Consider the following 18,175-nt stretch of genomic DNA (forward strand, 5'->3'; position numbering starts at 1 on the left):
GCTGCGGTGATGGCTGCGGCCGCGGGGTCCTCCCGCTTGGTCCGTTGTTCTGACCGACGATGCTCCGTCCTCAGAGCCCCCCCGGGGTCCCTCTATAGTGGTCGGGGGGCGGCGGCGGCTCCGGTTGACGTTTCAAGGGCGTTTTCTCCTTGACGGCGTCTCGGAGCCGCTCCCCGCCCGGCAGAGCGATCCCAGCGCTCCCAATCTTTGGTCGCATCCCTTTATCCGTGTCGGTTCTCCTTTATCCGTGTCGGTTCTCCTTTATCCGTGTCGGTTCTCCTTTATCCCTGTCGGTTCTCCTTTATCCGTGTCGGTTCTCCTTTATCCGTGTCGGTTCTCCTTTATCCGGGTCGGTTCTCCTCCAGGTCTGCGCTGCCGTCGAGGCACGGAAGGTTCCCCCGGCGCTGGGAGGAGCCGGATGGTTTGAGCGGAACCGGCCGAGCGAGGAGCCCCGCAGCTCCCAGGAGGAGGAGGAGGAGGAGGAGGAGGACGGCGTCATGCTGGCTCCGAAGAAAGGGCTGCTGTGTAACCTCAACCACATCCACCTGCAGCACATCTCCCTCGGGCTGCACCTCTCCCGGCACCCGGAGCTTCAGGACAGCACCGGGTTGGGGGAGCAGAAATGCTGCAGCGGCTGTAGGGAGAGCTGCGAGCAAGTGGACGCCAATTCCAACAGCCCCTCTTTAAAATGCCGATGCTGCCAATCCCACCCCGAGCTGCCCGCGGTGCTGGGCCTGCAGAACCAGCCGGTACCGGAGGAGGAGGAGTTCCCCCACCTGCACGATGGGGAGGAGGCGGTTTCCCCTTGTGATCCTCCTTCCACCTCCTCCTCGGTCAGCAGCTGCTCTGATTTCAGCCTGGATGAGTCCCCGGTGTCGGTGTATTACAGGGGGTTCCCAGCAGAAGGTTCTCAATCTCCTACAGAGCAGCTCGGCGTTGTTCCTGCTGAAGACGAGCAGGATGAGCCTGGGGTGGGTGAGGGGAGAGACCCCAACCTGAACCCAGCAGCGCTGCAGGGGGAGGAGGATCTCACCGGGGGGAGCCCCGACAGCCTCTGCAGCAGCAGCAGCAGCAGCGGCAGCAGCTCGCTCGGTTCACACTACGATGAAACCTCAGCCGTGCAGCAGAACGCAGCCAGCCCCATAGACCTCAATTGCAACCCCCTGCCCGACAGCAGCGCTGCACCGTGTGGTTGGGAGCAGAGCCTGAACAACGCTCCCAAACCGCAGCCACGGCTGGGCAGCGTCCCCCCTCCCGTCCCACCGCGGCCAAAGAGGCGGCTGCAGCTCCTTAACGGGCACGGAGCGGAGCGGCCGGCTCTGCCTGCGAGGCCAGCAGCGCCCGAACCCGGCTCTGAGCTGTGCAGGGATGAAGCCAAGAAGAACATCACCTCCTTCCACGAGCTGGCTCAGAAGAGGAAGAAGAACACGGCCGGGATCGCTCCGATCCCAACCAGGGTGGATCGAAGCGACTGGTTGATCGTTTTCTCACCCGATACCGAGCTGCCGCCCCACAACGAGCTCCTGCCCAGCACAGCGGGCCGGGATACGAAGCAGCCCCAGCAGGAATGGGGGGTGAAGCATCCCGGCTCCGTGCAAAGGGAGGTCACCACGTTCAAGGAGCTGCGTTACCGCAGCGCCTCTAATAAACCTAAGGGCCAACAAACGGCCCCGCAGCGCCCACCCCCACCCCCGGGGGGGTCTGATGGCTCCAGCTGGGGGTCAGGGCTGGGGGGGAGGCTGCCAGCACCCCCTGAGAACCAGCAGGGACGGAGGAGACCCCGACCCGCATTGCAGCCCATTGCAGAGGGACGGCAGCGGGATGCAGAGCTGCCCCTACAGAGCCGCCCTGGGGAGCATCGCGGCTGTGACACGCGGACATGGAGGAGCGGGGGGTCCGGTGGGGACCCCCGAGGGTCGGGAGAGGCTGAGAGCAGAGAGGAGACGCATCAGGAGGGTAAGAGCCCCCTCCAGCCCTGGGGGTGCCCGTTTGTGGGGCACTGAGCAATGGCAGCGGGTGGGTGGGAGCCCTATGGGGTGGGAGTGGGAGCCCTATGGGGTGGGAGTGGGAGCCCTATGGGGTGGGGGTGGGGGGTCGCAGGGCCGGGGCTTTGCATGGGGTCCATATTCGGGTGGGTGCAGCCCCTCGTATCGCTGCTCTATTGCTCTGTGCAAAGACGGGGCTGAGCCGCCCTCATTTCCCCATCTCTCAGCTCTGCGGCAGCGGCTGCTCAGGAAACAGGGGGGGGGGGGCCTGGGGCTGCCCTCCCCCTTCCTCCGTTCTCCCCCGTTCTTCTCCCGGTCCGACCTGCAGGGAAAGGCCCTGGGCGGTCCCCGAACCCCGCCGGGCCCGGCCCTGCCCTCCCCGTTCCCCTCCGCCCTTCCCCTCCCCTCGATCTCCGGCTCCATGAGCGAGCTGCCCCCTCCCGGTCCCAGCCCCGCTTCCCAACGCGGTGGTTGCTCCCTCGGTCCCCCGCAGCTCCGTTCCCTCCCGGTTCTTCCAGCAGCCCGGCCCTCCCCACCCGCCGCCGGAGCTCCGGGCGCAGCGCAGCCCCACGGGGACGGCCCGGACGGACGGCGGGGAGCTTTGGCCGAGCAGAAGAAAGGTAACGGGGCCTGAGGGGCGGGGGGCTGGGGGTGGGAGGGCGGAGCTGCGGGGCCTGCAGAGGGGCGGCTCCTGCGGCCTACGGACACCCCTTGAGGCCTACAGACACCCCTTGAGGCCTGCAGGCGTCTCCTAAGGCCTGCGGCCCCCCCCTTGAGGCCTACAGACACCCCTTGAGGCCTGGGGGCATTTTCTGCAGCCTGCGGGCCTCCCCTGTGCCCTATGGGTATCTCCTGGGGCCTACAGACACCCCTTGAGGCCTGCAGGCGTCTCCTAAGGTCTGCGGACCCCTCCTGAGGCCTAGGGGTACCCCTTGAGGCCTAGGGGCATTTTCTGCAGCCTGCAGGCCTCTCCTGTGCCCTATGGGTATCTCCTGAGGCCTGGACACCCCTTGAGCCCTGAGGGTACCCCCTTGAGGCCTACAGACACCCCTTGAGGCCTAAGGGCATTTTCTGCAGCCTACGGCCCTCTCCTGTGCCCTATGGGTATCTCCTGAGGCCCACAGACACCCCTTGAGGCCTGCGGGCACCTTCTGAGGCCTAGACACCCCTTGAGGCCTGCAGGCGTCTCCTAAGGCCTGCGCCCCCCCCCCCCCCGAGGCCTACGGGCACCCCTTGAGGCCTAGGGGCTTTTCCTGCAGCCTGCAGGCCTCTCCTGTGCCCTATGGGTATCTCCTGAGGCCTACAGACACCCCTTGAGGCCTACAGGCGTCTCCTAAGGCTTGCGGGCACCCCTTGAGGCTTACAGGAACCCCTTGAGGCCTGGGGGCATTTCCTGCAGCCTGCAGGCCTCTCCTGTGCCCTATGGGTATCTCCTGAGGCCTAGACACCCCTTGAGGCCTGCGGGCACCCCTTGAGGCCTAAGGGCACCCCTTGAGGCCTAGGGGCATTTCTTGCAGCCTGCAGGCCTCTCCTGTGCCCTATGGGTATCTCCTGAGGCCTACAGGCACTTCCTGAGGCCTACAGACACCCTTTGAGGCCTGTGGGCACCTCCTGAGGACTAGACACCCCTTGAGGCCTGCAGACCCCTCCTGAAGCCTACAGGCACCCCTTGAAGCCTGTGGGCACCACTTGAGGCCTGCAGACCCCTCCTGAGGCCTACAGGCACCCCTTGAGGTCTGGGGGCATTTCCTGCAGCCTGTGGGCCTCTCCTGTGCCCTATGGGTATCTTCTGGGGCTTACAGGCACTTCCTGAGGCCTACGGGGACCCCCTGAGGCCTATGGAGTCCCCTTGAGTCCTGTAGGCACCTCCTGAGGACTAGACACCCCTTGAGTCCTGCAGGCACCCCTTGAATCCTACGGACACCCCTTGAGGCCTATGGGCACCTCCTGAGGCCTATGGAAACCTCAGTGCAGCCTGTGCCCCTTCCCCCTGCCTTAATCACAGCCCTGAGGAGCCGCAGGGCCCTACAGGGACACCCACACTCACCCCTTGCTCTGTCCGGGCCATGGGGTGGGTTGGGATGTATCTGAGTGCATTGATGTTTTCCTTCCCGTGGACCATCAGCTCTGCTGATTGCTGTCAGCACCGCCGTGGATAAAGTCATCGCCCACTTCAGCTCCGCACGGAACGTGGTGCAGAAGGTGAGAGTCCGGCTGGGGTGGGTGGAAGGAACGAGGGGCTGTGGGGGCTTTGGTAGCAGCTCTGCATTGTTTCATACCCCCATTCCCCATCTATGGAGCTCACCAGAAGGAGCTCTGTGGGAAGGATGCCATTATCTCTTCTCTCCTTGTCCATATATACTGTTGCCTCCTCCCTTCAGGCTCAGCTGGGGGACAGCTGGCTCAGCCCTGACGTGGGCTACCTGCTGCTGCACACCCTGTGCCCCGCTCTTTATGGTCTGGTGGAGGACGGGCTGAAGCCCTTCCAGAAGGATGTCATCACAGGACAGAGGAGGAACTCGCCCTGGAGTGTGGTGGAAGCCTCCGTGAAGACAGGTGGGTGCAAAGAGACATGGGGACAAACACCTCGGGATGCCTGGAGCCATCTTACTGCCCAGCCCAGGTCCTTATGGTGCCCTATGGGTTCCTATGGGTTCCTATGGCACCCCATGGGGGGCTGGGGGCGGGGGTTGTGCCCATAGCAGTGATTCAGTGTGTGCTGTGTGTCCCACAGGCCCCAACACTCGCTCTCTCCACAACCTGTGCTGGCGTGTGGCTGGGCTGGCTCCTCTCAGCAGCACCAGGCAGAAGTTTCATGCCTTTATCCTCGGCCTTTTGAAGTGAGTGCTGGCCCGGGCTGCTCTTGTTTCTCTTCCCTGGAGTGGAATCCTGGCACCTCTAACTTGGGTTTCTTTGATTTTGTTCAGTACGAAGCAGCTGGAGCAGTGGGTCTCACACCTGCAGAATAGCCCAGGTAGGACGCGGCGCCCCCCACCACATCACGGGACCCCTTCTGTGTACGTAGAGCCAGGGTGATCCCTCCTGTACCCATTGCACACACAAAGCTTGGCCAGGACTTCCACAGCAGATAAGGGCATTGCTGTCCATGGCTGTCAGGGCAAGAGTTTGGAACCAGTAAAACCCTCTTTGACCTGCTGGGATGGGAGGGTTCTTTGGGTAAGGGATAGGGACGTTTTCCAGCCCTATAACACTGTCCATATTTCGTAGGTGTCATCTCCATGCTGTATTTTCCTACGGCTTTCTTTGCTCTGAGCCAAGGCCCTCTCCCTCATCTTGCTGACGAACTGCTGCTGCTCATCCAGCCCCTCTCGGTGCTGACCTTCCACCTCGACCTGCTCTTCGAGCACCATCACCTCTCCGTGGACGTAAGGCCTTTGTCCCGTCGGATGGACTCACCCCCATCTCCCACCCATCACTTTGCTCAGGGGGCTGCGCAGCCGCTGGAGGGTCAGAGCAGCACCACAGGGGCCAGCCTGGAAGACGAGCTGCCCCCCGATACTCTGGGAAGGGCACCTACAGCAGAGGAGAGCCCACGGTCCCAGTGCCAAGCAGCCGTGCGCAGCCCACAGATGGGGGCTGCCCTGCAGCAGACCTTCCAGCACGTGCTGCGTTGGGGCGACCAGCTCAGCCGTGCTTTCCTAGGAGCTGACAGCTCCCCGGGGGTCGTTAGGCCTGAGGCAGGCACTTGGGATACAGGAGCTGGCCCCAGCGGCTGGTGGGCTCAGCTGAGCCAGGCCTCCAGGATTTACACTGCTCCCAGCAAGGAAAGGTTCCCCTTCGTCTGGTGGACAAAGCTGCGGACGGCTGCGGGGGACCCCAGCCCTGACCAGGTGGTTCAGCCCCCTCTGAGGGAGCCCAAAGGCACCGAGCTGCAGCTGCTTCAGACCAAAGCTCTCCCTGAACTCTCCAGTCCCAACTCCAGCAGCAGTGCTGACACCTCCGGGACCTCTTCCCCCGAAGACCTCGTCCTGCTGGCTGGATCACCCCTCCCACCCGCTGCACAGAAACCCCTGGCTGCTCCCCCACAACCCGGTGCAGGCAGGAGCCAGGCGGCACCTCCCGACCCAGGAGCCTGCAGTGCTGGCCCTGACAGGGGCAGCTGGCTGGGCCGGCTCTTTGGAGCCAGCAGCCCCTCTGCCAGGAGCTCCCCTCCCAGCCCCGATGCCGTCACAGTGAGATCCAGGTGAGACCCAGTGGGGCAGGCAGGGGTGGGGGGCAGCAGGAGCTCATGGTTGGGGCCCAGAGATGCTATCAGGGGCCTCCCCAGATCACTAGAACTAAGCTCAATGGTGACCTGCTATTGGCTTGGCAAGCATGCTTGGCCTGCACACACACCATGGCACCTACACCAGGATGCAATCAGGATTAAAACAACATCCCCATCACTGTGCAGTGCTTCATCCCATCCAGCCATACATACACATGCTCTCAAGCCCCAGCATCTCACTGTCTCGTGGTCTTTCCTATATGGGAAAGACTATACTATAGCTGGGTAGGAAAATCAATCCTAGGTGAACCCGTGGCTTCCTTTGCTTTGTGCAGGAGACCTTCCAGCTGGCTGTCACCCAGCTCCCGTGTCCTGGCCGTGGTGGTGAAGGGGCTGGTGGCTGAGAAGAGCCGAGCCCCACAACAGCCTGAAAAGAAGCTGCCGGATTCACTGCAGACCCACAGGTGACGTAGGGCTTTGTGTGGGGCTGGAAAGCTGCTGCTGGGGTGTTGTTTGGGGTGGGGGGTTTCTGAGGTACAAATGTCCATTGGTGGTTGTTGTGCAGAGCGGTCCGGGCGCTGTGTGATCACGTCGGTGCTGCTGACGGTCACCTGAGCTTCCAAAAAGGAGACGTTCTGCAGCTGCTCTCCACCGTGGATGAAGATTGGATCCGCTGCTGCCATGGAAATAGCACTGGCCTAGTTCCTGTGGGCTACACGTCGCTCATCTTGTGAGGAGGAGGAGATGAGAGGAAGCAGCTGATCTTGCAGCACCTCCCTGCCCCATCTCCATCACTTCTAGGCCTGGATGCTTTGCAGGGGTCCCTCCTGCTGCTCCTTGTATTTACTGCTGCTCCTTTGTATTTATGGGTGTTGTCACAGCCCTGCTGCCACCTCACCACAGCCCCTCATTGGAACCTGCTCTTATTCGTGTTCTCTGGGGGCCAACAGGGACCCCAACCCCACGCGTCCCTCTCAGCCCCACGTTGCCGTCTCTGTGCCATCGTGTCCCATCACTGCCACCTAATTCCATTGTGCCCCGCTTTGCTGCAGGGCTGGAGGACCCCAGCCAGCCCCGTGCTGCCCCATCACCGTGTAAATAGTTGTAACCACGGGAAGATGCTTATTCCAGGGGGGAAATAAAGGCTGTGACTCGCGTGTGCTCAGGTGCCACAATCAGTGTCTGAGTGAGGGGGATTTCAGGCTTTTCTCCTGATTTCTGAAGCTGCATCCAACTATTGCAGCCTATATGGGGCTCTGTGCTATGGGGAGGTGCTGGGGGGGTCCAATGATGGGAAGCAAAGAGGAGAACAAGGGCCTGGAGCAGCTCAGCTCTGCAGGGAGGAGAGGTGGGAGGCTGCAGAGGATCCCAGCCCTGAGCAGGCTTCGGTCCCCAGCACATGGAGCATCTCCAATGGCAGATGAGCACACAAGCACTGTCCTGCTTTGGGGATAAAAGCCGACCTTGTTGGTTTTTATTCTGTTCTCATTTTCATTTATCTCACTGGGATTTTTTTTTCTGCTCGTAGACGAGGGATGCTACATCTTAATTGGAATGTTATCTGGATTGCCCCTAAGTAGGTTTGATTGGACGTCACGACTGCCTCTGGACTTGGAAATAAGGTCAGAGCAGCAGGAGATTAATCCAGGTACATTTTGCAATGACTGGTTTTTAAAGCACTGCAATCATTGCCGTGGTGCCTCCGCTTTAAAAGGGACAACGCAAGGGTATGGGACAAGCACGGCCAGGAAACAGAAAGAAAAACTGGTTTACATCCCAAACGGCTCCTCAAGGTGCTATTTAATTCTCCAAATAAAAACCCAACCATCCCAATTTAGCCCCAGGAATCACTTCTGAACCACAGCGGGTCCCTAAAGGGGGATTTGTCAGCAGGGTCAGGGGGTGCAGGGCTGGAGCTGCCCCCTACAAGGACCCTATGAAGGGATGCAGTGCTCCCCCTCCCCATCTCTCTGCTGCTGAACACGGCAGGGCTGCAGCTCCCAACACCTCTCCATCTTTCTACCTGATTCTTTAGGTTATGGGAGGGGATATTGCCATGTGTGTGACACCACTGTGCTGTGAGCTGTGTGTGTGTGGGGCTCTGCATTTGGAAGCAGCCGTTGCTTATGGAGGTGAAATATCCACATACCAACCTGCCACAGCAACCACAGAATGGGCAGGGTTGGAAAGGACCACAAAGATCATCTGGTTTCTGTTGTGTGCAGGGTCACCAACCCAGGCTGCCAAACATCCAGCCTGGCCTTAATGCCTGCAGGGATGGGGCACCCACAGCCTCCTTGTCCAACCTGTTCCAATGCATCACCAGCCTCTGGGTGAAAAACCCCCTCCTAATATCCAACCTAAACCTGCCTTATCTCAGTTTAAGATCATTCCCCCCCATATTCCTTGTCCTATCACTGCCCAAATATGTACCAACCTTCCATATCAAGGCGAACCAACCTGCCACAGCTGCCTACCAACGCTGTTCCCTCTGCCTGGGGCTGAGCACAGCCAGCAGTGATCACTCTCAATGCAGATCTGTAAGAGATACATCCAGAACCATTACTATGGGGCACAGTGCTACGGGATGGGGGGGATATAAGGGAGGAGGGGGGGGATATAGAGGAGGGGGGTTATAAAGGAGGGGGGGGGGGGTATAAAGGAGGAGGGGGGGGTATAAAGGAGGAGGGGGGGGTAAAAAGGAGGAGGGGGGGATATAAAGGAGGAGGGGGGGATATAAAGGAGGAGGGGGGGGTAAAAAAGAGGAGGGGGGAATATAAAGGAGGAGGGGGGGATATAAAGGAGGAGGGGGGGATATAAAGGAGGAGGGGGGGGTATAAAGGAGGAAGGGGGGTATAAAGGAGGAGGGGAGGGTATAAAGGAGGGGGGGGGGTATAAAGGAGGGGGGGGTATAAAGGAGAGGGGGGGATATAAAAGAGGTGGGGGGATATAAAGGAGGGGGGAGGTATAAAGGAGGAGGGGGGGTAAAAAGGAGGAGGGGGGGGTATAAAGGAGGAGGGGGGGGGATATAAAGGAGGAGGGGGGGGATATAAAGGAGAAGGGGGGGATATAAAGGAGGAGGGGGGGATATAAAGGAGGAAGGGGGGTATAAATGAGGAGGGGGGGTATAAAGGAGGAGGGGGGGATATAAAGGAGGAGGGGGGATATAAAGGAGGGGGGGATATAAAGGGGGGGGGGTTATAAAGGAGGAGGGGGGGGTAAAAAGGAGGAGGGGGGGTTATAAAGGAGGAGGGGGGGTATAAAGGAGGAGGGGGGGTATAAAGGAGGAGGGGGCATATAAAGGGGGGGGGTAAAAAGGAGGAGGGGGGATATAAAGGGGGGGGATATAAAGGAGGAGGGGGGGGTAAAAAGGAGGAGGGGGGGGATATAAAGGAGGAGGGGGGGATATAAAGGAGGAGGGGGGGATATAAAGGAGGAGGGGGGGATATAAAGGAGGAGGGGGGGATATAAAGGAGGAGGGGGGGGATATAAAGGAGTGGGGGGGATATAAAGGAGTGGGGGGGGAATATAAAGGAGGAGGGGGGGGATATAAAGGAGAGGAGGGGATATAAAGAAGGAGGGGGGATATAAAGGAGGAGGAGGGGGTAAAAAGGAGGAGGGGGGATAAAGGAGTGGAGGGGATATAAAGGAGGAGGGGGGGCATATAAAGGAGGGGGGGTAAAAAGGAGGAGGGGGGGGATATAAGGGGGGGGGGATATAAAGGGGGGGAGGGGGGGATATAATGGAGTGGGGGGGATATAAAGGAGGGGGGGGACGTGGCAAAGAACACCCCACAAAGCCATGGATAGGAAAAGATCTTCCATTTAATACTAGACTCTCTCAGGATCGAGATGCAGGCTTTTTTTTTGTCTTTTTTTTTTTTTTTTTCCTCTTTTTTATGCAATTACATCCAAATGTTAAAATTGGTCATACATCATTTACAAAGATTAAACATCAAAACAAATGGATCTATCCCGATATGCTTTTTTTTGTTTGTTTTTTTTTTTTTTTTTTAATCTTTCTCGTAAAAAGGAAATATATTATTAGCAGCATTTTATTTTCAGCAATCACACAGCCTACAACCCATGCAGACTAAAAAGAGTTCATTATCTATTTGTAATGTAGTGCCTTCCTGGTCTCAGAACAGCAATCCCGGTGACCCAGCGGCCTCCTCGTTATTATAAAACAACAGGAAAGAAATAATAATAATAATAATAATAATTAATAATAATAATAAAAAAAAAAACCCAACGTCATTAATTTCTACACCAGTAAGAGAAATAAAAAGAACAACCAACAACTTCTTTTTTTTTGCACTTACCTACCAGTTTGATTGTCTAAAAAACGGCTCGTTTTTAGTCTTTCAACAAAAGAAAGATCAAAAATGACAGAGTTTTGCCTCGCTTCTGCACGCACTTTATTGGTTAAAAACGCCTTTTTTTTGGGGGGGGGGGGAAGGGGGTTATTTTAGTGTTTGACACCATTGGAGACAATGATTTTCTGTTTGAAACTCAACCATGGGACGACTCAAAGGGGCTGGACATGCGGTTTATCCTACGACACGCACGAGTATTTGATACTCAGGGTTCCTGGTTCTGTACAGTGCTTCTCTACAGTAAGAAAATATCCCAAACTATTTTCTTATTTCTTTTTTTTTTTTTTCCTTTTTTTTTTTTTTTAATAAAATATTTTTTAATTATTTTTTTTTCTTCTCAAAGGGTTTTTTTTCCTTTCTTTTTTTTTTCCTTTTTTTCCTCTTTTTTTCCCTCCTTTTTTCTCTTTTTTTTCCTCCTTTTTTCTTTTTTTCCTCCTTTTCTCTTTTTTTTCCTCCTTTTTTCTCTTTTTTCCCCTTTTCCTCTTTTTTTTCCTCTTTTTTCCTCTTTTCCCCTCCTTTCTTCCTCCTTTTCCCCCTCTTTTTTCCCCCCTTCCTTCCTTTTTCCTTCCTTCCTTCCTTATTTTGTTTCGTTTTCTTGTTAAATCGACACATAAAAGTGAATGGAATGAGTCATGTTCCACTAAGAGTAAAAGAATCATCATCATCATCATCATCATAACAAGAAATGTACATTATAGGACAAGCTTGGTCCATTTAAAAAGGAACATGTAACTACCGTATTGCTTTACATCCACGCAGCAGATATATACAACTTGGCACATTAAAAACTGGGTTTTTCTTAGAAGAACATCTAAAACAGGACTGTCTATGCATGTGTACGTCTGAAAGACACAAAGCAAAGCCATCCGAGGGGCAGCTCGTGCCCACCACCCCCTCCACTGGGTTATAACAATCCTTGCCTGACCCGACCGGTCCCATCGGTGCTCCATGTAGGAGAGCTCAGTGCTGCGGCTGCTCCTATGGGATGAACACATCAGGGTGAGGGGTGGGGGGTCGAGGGGGGGGGTTGGACACACAGCCCCTAAATGAAGAGGCGGACGTTTGAAGCTGTACAACCAGAACACAAGAATAGTGTTAGCAGTTGATATATCCTACAGTTCACGACAAATACTCGCTCTGAATACTGCTTTGAAGGTTCAAATGTAGTGAAGGATATTTCTTTTTTTTATCCTGTTTTTGTTTTCCTTTTTTTTTTCTTTTCCTCCTTTTTTTAACAGGTTTTTTGTTTGTTTTAATTCGCACGACACACGAGACACACGAGAACCACAGCTTAGCAAAAGAACCAACAGCAAATGGTGTTGTCAGGGTCTGACTCCGCTTTATAAAATCTCTCTCTGCAGAAAAAAAAAGAACCAGTGAAAAAAAAAAAAGAAAAAAAGAAATCACAACCCATCCCCCCCCACCCCAAAACCTCCCCCCATCCCCCCCAATCTGCACAATGCAGAACAGAACGAGTGCCTCAGCCAAACACCTCCTGCCTTACACCAATGGGACTCATCAAAGGGGACCCAAAAGGTACACGAGGTGTGCACCCCTTTTTTTTTTGCTTGCACCCTTTTTTTGTCACTTCTTGGTATTTGTGCAAATCAGAGGCCACGACTTTAGGGCGGCCTTTCATTTTAAGCCACTGGGCTTTTCCCCCCCCTCCCAATCTGGGTTTCATTCACCGTATGGGCAGCGGTGGTGCCAGCTGTATCTCATACAATCACGGGTTAATTGGTGACACGGGGTGGGGGGGGGGGATCTCAGCATCACTTCTGAACCTCCCCATCCTTTTTGTTTTGTTTTCCTTCCGCTGAGTGGGAATATCAAGCAAAAAATAAATTAAATTTGACCATCCTGGACAAAGAACCACGAGGTTTTTTTCTCAGTACCTAACATCAATACAAGGCACGCCCAACAACACACACACCATAAGAGCACTGCAGAGCAGGGCAGGACGACCTGCCAACCCAGACATCTAAGTGCTAACTGTTTGTCAGTTTGTCAGTTTGCTGCTGCCCCTCTTTTTCCTTGGCTGGTGCACAGGAAGTTGGGCTCCTGCCCTCAGTCCTCAGCAGACCTTGTAGCAGCCTCCAGATCACGGCTTCCTCGCGTTGGCGTCACTTTCTGAAGCTGCTATCTGGGATGGTGAGAGTGCGTCTCCTCAGTTTTCTTCCTGATCCTTCCTCCAGCAAATACGTGACATCAATAGCTGCAACAGACCACAGGCCATGGGTGAAGATGGTGATACCACAAACACTTGAACCGTTTCCCTTCCATAGCTCGTTTGAGATAAAGACTTATAAAGCCACCCATAAAGACTCCTCTGGACAAGGTTCTGAGCAGCCTGGTTTGTTTGAAGTTATCTGTGCCCTCTTTAAGTCATACCAGAAGTGCTGCAGCATGGCAAACCAGCCTGTGTAAGGCAACCAGAGCACAAACCCTATGGGCAACACTGGATGTACAAGAGCAACCTGCAGCAGCAACACACAGGCTGCTGCATCTCCACTGTCACGGCAATGACACTGCAATTAAAAACAGGGGCCTAATTAACCACAGCATCATCACTCCATAGTTTAGGAGCTACTCAGAACCCACCAAAAGGACCCTCACTAAAAGTCAAACGTCACTTTCCAAAGTCTCTTTTTCTTTGTGCCTGTGAAGCTTCTCTGCTGTGAACAAGGAGTGATGGAGGGAACGACTTCAGAAAGTCTCACAGGTTGCTTAAGATCTCACACAAAACCACCTATTTGTTTCATTTAGATTCTGGAAAACGCTCCTTTTGCAAAAGAAAACATCACTGCAAAGAAAACCGATCCTATTAATCATATGAATAGGTTCAGACAAAGGCATTTCTTTCATCAATACAGCCTGAAGAACAAACCACCAAACCTATGAGAAAGGCTGTTGTGTAACTACAGCTTCACATCTCACCGTTTTTCCCTGGGATTTTCTCTAAGAGGTTGAGAAGGATTTGATTGAGTCTCTCTCTCTGGATGTGCCGCCTCTCCTCCGGGCTGCACAGCTGCTGTGTGTCACCAGTGCCTTCCTCTGCTTTTTTCTCTGTTTCAGAGGTCTCGGTAGGGACCGCCTCTTTCTCTGGCTCCTCCAGGCTTGGAGCCTCACTCCCAGCTTGCTCCTGGTTTCCTAACACGTCCTCCATGAGTGGAAGAGACTCTTCCTCCTGGTTCAAGTCTTTGATCTGTTGCTTGGCGCGATCTGATTTCCACGATGACCTGGAAGAGAAGAAGCATTTCAATCGTTTCAGGTTCCAATGGAACACAGCAGCCCTGCCTGCTTTCAGAGCACCAACGCCACACGCTGAGATCAGATCCCCCTTCTGGCAGCAAGGCACGCAGCCTGGCACTGCTGTGCTGCCTCTGCCATCTCCCACACTCAGCTCTGCTAACGTGCAAAATGGCTTCTGTGCTCCTCCTTAAGTACAGCACCCAGCAACACCGAGGCTGCTGCTGCTCTCCCTTCACCCTCATTCCCTTTTCCCTTCCTGTTAGCTCTGATGTAACCTCTATTTACTATTTCCACTGCACTCAGGAGATGGGTAGGAAGAACACGGGGGCACCCAACAAGCAGAATCAGCCATCTCCTGCCAGCAGCCTGGTAGGACTCACCTGCCTCCATTCCTCTTGTAGTTGTCTGGTACATAATGGGGCTGGAACAAGAATAGGGATTATGGTTAATACTGCATGCTGTGTGGTTTGCTCCGAGACACACAACATCACTTCAAGAGCTGCAGAATTGCTGCTGAAAAGTGAGCTTTAAGACTTCCCCCAGTTGAGAAGGGCTCACAAGGAATTACCATCTCAACCTCTGTCAGAAACCACAAACTTCAGACCTCCCCATCGCCATCCACTCCACATCTGCTCAGTTTCAAATTGCACATTTCTCTGCACAGAGTCATTTGTGTTTTTTTTTTTTCCTTCCCGTGCTTTGTTTCTAGCCAGATTTCCATCCAAGTCTGTGTGTACGCCTGCGTGTCGCTTTCATAAGGTTTATTGTGCTTCACGGCACAAACAGAGCCAGGGGCCTCTCAAAAACACGTCCATAAAGGAGCTATGAGATGGGCCACTTACAGAGAAGTCTCTCTTGGGAGTGAGCTTCTTGGGGAAGTGGTCGAAGGCGTAGGGCTTGGTGCAGACGGGGTAACGATTGCGGTGGATCTTGTAGAAGAGATGAGCTGATTTATCCAGGCGGTAATCACAGATGTACACATCCTGCTCCTTCACACCTTTCGGCCTCCCTGCGGTTCCAAAGCAAAGAATGCATGAAGAGAACACGACCCAGGTTTAAATGAAGGCAGAAAGGCCACATGCAGTGCAATGGCAGGCATTGTTTGTCCCCTTGCTTCACTCGAACGCTGCACACATTTCCAGTTGGATGGAAGAAGAAAATCTGCACATTCACACCAAATATTTCCCTTAAATTGACAAGTTCTGCCTTCACCGCTCTCACTTTCCCACCTTTACCCAGCACAGAACCACCCTGCTGCTGCCCTGCAAAGCAGAAATCACAGTTCAAAGTGCTACAGACAGCTGCCTTCTGCCTTTTAGCAGCACAAACTATTACAACATGCTTCCCAAACGCCATTTCTAAGCCTAAGTTTCCTTACCTTTGCAGTAGGTGTACAGGTCAAGAACGCAGCACGTTCCCACCACAGCCTCTAAGGGGATAATTTCATACAATGGCACCCGGAACAGCTCATTGTGATAAAACTTTCGAGAAGGGGAATGATGTGTTTCATGCGGACGGAAATAATGATGACCAAATGCAAACCGTTCCTCTCTGCTCGGAGATGTGGAGGTAAGAGAAAAGAGAGAGAAACAAAAGAGAAAAGACTATTTCTATGAGCCTGTGATACAACTTCTTTCCGTTATCTATCCTGCACTTTTGCAATGGCTGCGATGAAAGGAGAACTCGGATGAATATAACTTTATCCCCACTTTGCTAAGGGGAAGTGCTCCCACTGTGATCTCTATGAACACAGCAGATTTACATTGCTGCTATCGATAGGCCATAAGCATTTAATCATGTTACAATGGCTTAGCAAGCCAGTGCTCGTTAGCGGAGCCAATTCAGCTGCTGCTGTGTATTCTCAGCCTATTCCAACAGTGAAGGAAATACATCAAGCTGTATCTCCTATCCCTATTCACACCTCCAACTGGACGTGCTTTGACTTCGCAGTCATGGAGCACATGCAGAGACAAGCAGGAAATCATCAAGCCTTGGCAAGTTAACAGTGCTCAGCCCTGTGTCTTTAAGCTAAGAGCTCTACAAAAGCGCTGTGTTCTGACAGGTGGGAATGCCTCAAATTCAACAAGGTGCTTTCAACGTACTTCTCGTTTTTCCAGAGCTTTTCAATGCGGAATATATCGAGTTTCTCCCTGTTGATGTGGGACAGCAGCCGGTAGGACTGCCGGACCGGGTGTCCATCTGGAGTTCTGCGGCTGTCTCTCATCAGGTAAACACAATCACCTGGCAATGGGCACAAAATACACACCTGTAAAGAACTTCTCATCAGTCAGGCTTCATTCAAACTAATGAGACAAGAGCTACTTAATTACAAAGGGTGATACAGAACCAACGAAGAGAAAGGTGACCACCATTTGCACACGAACATCACTAGCAGAAAACCAAACACAAGGCAGAGCTTCCTCAGCAGCTCCACGTGAGCTCTTAGTACGTGCCACCCCCATAGGAGCAAAGAGTGCAGCTTTCTAACTGAGATCTGTGTGCTCCTATCTGATGGGAATCGTGGCAGCCATTGGAGGAAACACACGTACCTTGACGCAGCAGCAGCTCGTCCCGTAACAAACAGATGTAATACACACAGCCAGGCTGGGTGTAATGGGGCCGGGGAATCATAGGAACCTCCTAAAGGAGAGAAGAAAAGACACATTCAGCGGCACTACAAGCAGTGACTCCCATTTGGAAACACACAGGAGCAGACAGGGAAGAACCGACACGTCAAGAAAACCACGTTATAAAGAATCCCACACAAGCCATGGCAGTGTCAATAGACAGAAATCAAACAACTGCTTCAGTTTGTGGCTGTAGCAATGAATTTGTTGTTGTTTTTTACCCTGTTCACGGATCGAGGCTCACACTGCTCACACAGGTAGTGCTCCACGTCAGAATTCACCCCCATGCAGTCACAGTGCTGCCAGACCTAGGAAAGCAGAGCATCCCCATTAGAAATTCCTATGATACGCCTTATTTACAAATGGAGCTTTCTCAGAAATACAAAGAAGGGCATAAAAACGAGCTTCCCAAAGGAAATCAAAGACTTTCTCCAGGCTACTTCACACAGTGGAAGACACAGACACCATCTCTATGCAGCTGTTGGTGCAGCAACTTGTAACTGCTCAGATCCTGGCTGTGTAGGACGGGAGTTTCTGGCAGTATCAGAAAGTAACAGCCCACCTCCCTCCCCCCTTTCTTTGAACACAGAATCTCTCAATCTTTCTGGAGGGGAAATGAAGGTCTGAGGAGGTCATTTAAGTCTATCGGCTGTAGGTACGATTTCCACTGGTTGTGGTGAACAGAAAAGGGGCTCCATTTTGCATTCCCCGGCCTCACCATGCACTTTTCACACTGGATCATGAGTCCTTCATCTTTGTAAAGGCCGCAGATGCAGCGGATGACGTCCTCATCCTTCTCGTGCCCGTTCTCCTTCTCGCAGACAGACGTCTCGCTGCTGTCAGCCTCGCTCGCAGTCTCTCCCACTATCTCATCAATCTGGGCAGACGCCTCATGGCGGGCGTTGTAATACGCCTTCCGCAGCCTGCACACATCACGACCAGTTGGAGACTTCCTGCCATAATATTTCTGAATTCAGAACAAAAGGAAGAGTTAAAAACCCTTTGCATGTGTTTGCTTTTCCCCTCTCAGGTTCCGTGCTTTCAGTGCACTCCTGTTGGTTTGCATGCACTCTTAAAGATGCACACACTGATAACACAACTGTGCACCTTGGCCTGAGCAGCAAGCCCACCCATCTTATGTATGGCACTAAAGAGCAATTCACCCCTGCCCAGAAGCACTGCAGTTTCTTCAAGGTTTGCTACTTGATGTTTTTTACCTTCTTTTTGTCCCACCTATGGCAACAAAAAGCACTCAGAATAACCTGAGGCACACAGGCTGTTCTTAATGTTTGATCATAACAAAAGGATTAACAGAAGTCCTCTTTCTATACGATATCTTTATATCTTTTATGACTGTAAGTCAGGGAAAGCATTCAGCTAGGATATATCCTCACTGTGTGCAAGAGCCTTAGGGCCAGAGGGAGCCTCACCTCTGCGTTCCTGAAGACCTTCAGCATGTCCCCATCAAAAGCTTCCACAGTTTTGTAATAGCCAGTCAAGATCTGTTTCTCAATGGTGGCAAGGTCCAGTGGGTCGGAGATCTTTTCGTAATAGTCTGCATTTCTAAAATGAGAAAGTCATTCTCATCAGCATCTCAAATGTATGTGAACCCATTATGGAACGCTATGGGTTACTCTGAGCAGTACTTACTTCTTCTTTGGGGGCAGGTTCAGGAGGGGAGCTGCAAGAGCCTGCCTGGAGGAATCTG

General features: G+C 53.6%; 2 protein-coding genes across 10 annotated transcripts in view; one reads left to right on the top strand and one right to left on the bottom strand.

Moving 5' to 3' along the window:
* The first annotated feature begins 496 nt into the window (after positions 1–496).
* On the top strand, positions 497–7,374 carry RUSC1 (RUN and SH3 domain containing 1). Of its 3 annotated transcripts, none has more exons than XR_014937475.1 (9): positions 497–1,956; positions 2,504–2,605; positions 4,111–4,187; positions 4,367–4,541; positions 4,720–4,825; positions 4,913–5,002; positions 5,214–6,189; positions 6,549–6,677; positions 6,779–7,374. XR_014937475.1 is itself a non-coding variant. In XM_032449173.2 (9 exons), exons 1-9 carry the CDS (start codon positions 498–500, stop codon positions 6,945–6,947), a joined length of 3,240 nt encoding a protein of 1,079 aa, XP_032305064.2. In that variant the 5' UTR covers position 497; the 3' UTR covers positions 6,948–7,374. The 3 variants fall into 3 exon arrangements, 2 of the variants coding, with proteins under 2 accessions (XP_032305064.2, XP_032305065.2); XM_032449173.2 differs by having other exon boundaries at positions 4,913–4,959; XM_032449174.2 differs by having other exon boundaries at positions 2,507–2,605; positions 4,913–4,959.
* A 3,232-nt stretch (positions 7,375–10,606) lies between these two features.
* ASH1L (ASH1 like histone lysine methyltransferase) overlaps positions 10,607–18,175 on the bottom strand; it is a 39,500-nt gene continuing 31,931 nt past the window's right edge. For 5 of the 7 annotated variants that reach the window (XM_015884576.3, XM_015884574.3, XM_015884570.3 and 2 more), the window contains 11 exons: positions 18,118–18,172; positions 17,898–18,030; positions 17,186–17,434; positions 16,689–16,775; positions 16,390–16,480; positions 15,943–16,081; positions 15,219–15,391; positions 14,683–14,849; positions 14,221–14,261; positions 13,526–13,827; positions 10,607–12,803 (listed from right to left, as the gene is read on the bottom strand). In XM_015884576.3, coding sequence (XP_015740062.2) covers positions 12,712–12,803; positions 13,526–13,827; positions 14,221–14,261; positions 14,683–14,849; positions 15,219–15,391; positions 15,943–16,081; positions 16,390–16,480; positions 16,689–16,775; positions 17,186–17,434; positions 17,898–18,030; positions 18,118–18,172 — 1,529 coding nt within the window. In that variant the 3' untranslated portion in view covers positions 10,607–12,711. Of the gene's footprint in view, positions 12,804–13,525; positions 13,828–14,220; positions 14,262–14,682; positions 14,850–15,218; positions 15,392–15,942; positions 16,107–16,389; positions 16,481–16,688; positions 16,776–17,185; positions 17,435–17,897; positions 18,031–18,117; positions 18,173–18,175 lie in introns of those variants that run through there. The other 2 variants (XR_014937487.1, XM_085524561.1) reach the window with 2 other exon arrangements.

Source organism: Coturnix japonica, chromosome 27 (assembly GCF_054131305.1).
Source record: "Coturnix japonica strain WE chromosome 27, WE-NBRP24, whole genome shotgun sequence".
NCBI classification, from domain to species: Eukaryota; Metazoa; Chordata; class Aves; order Galliformes; family Phasianidae; genus Coturnix; species Coturnix japonica.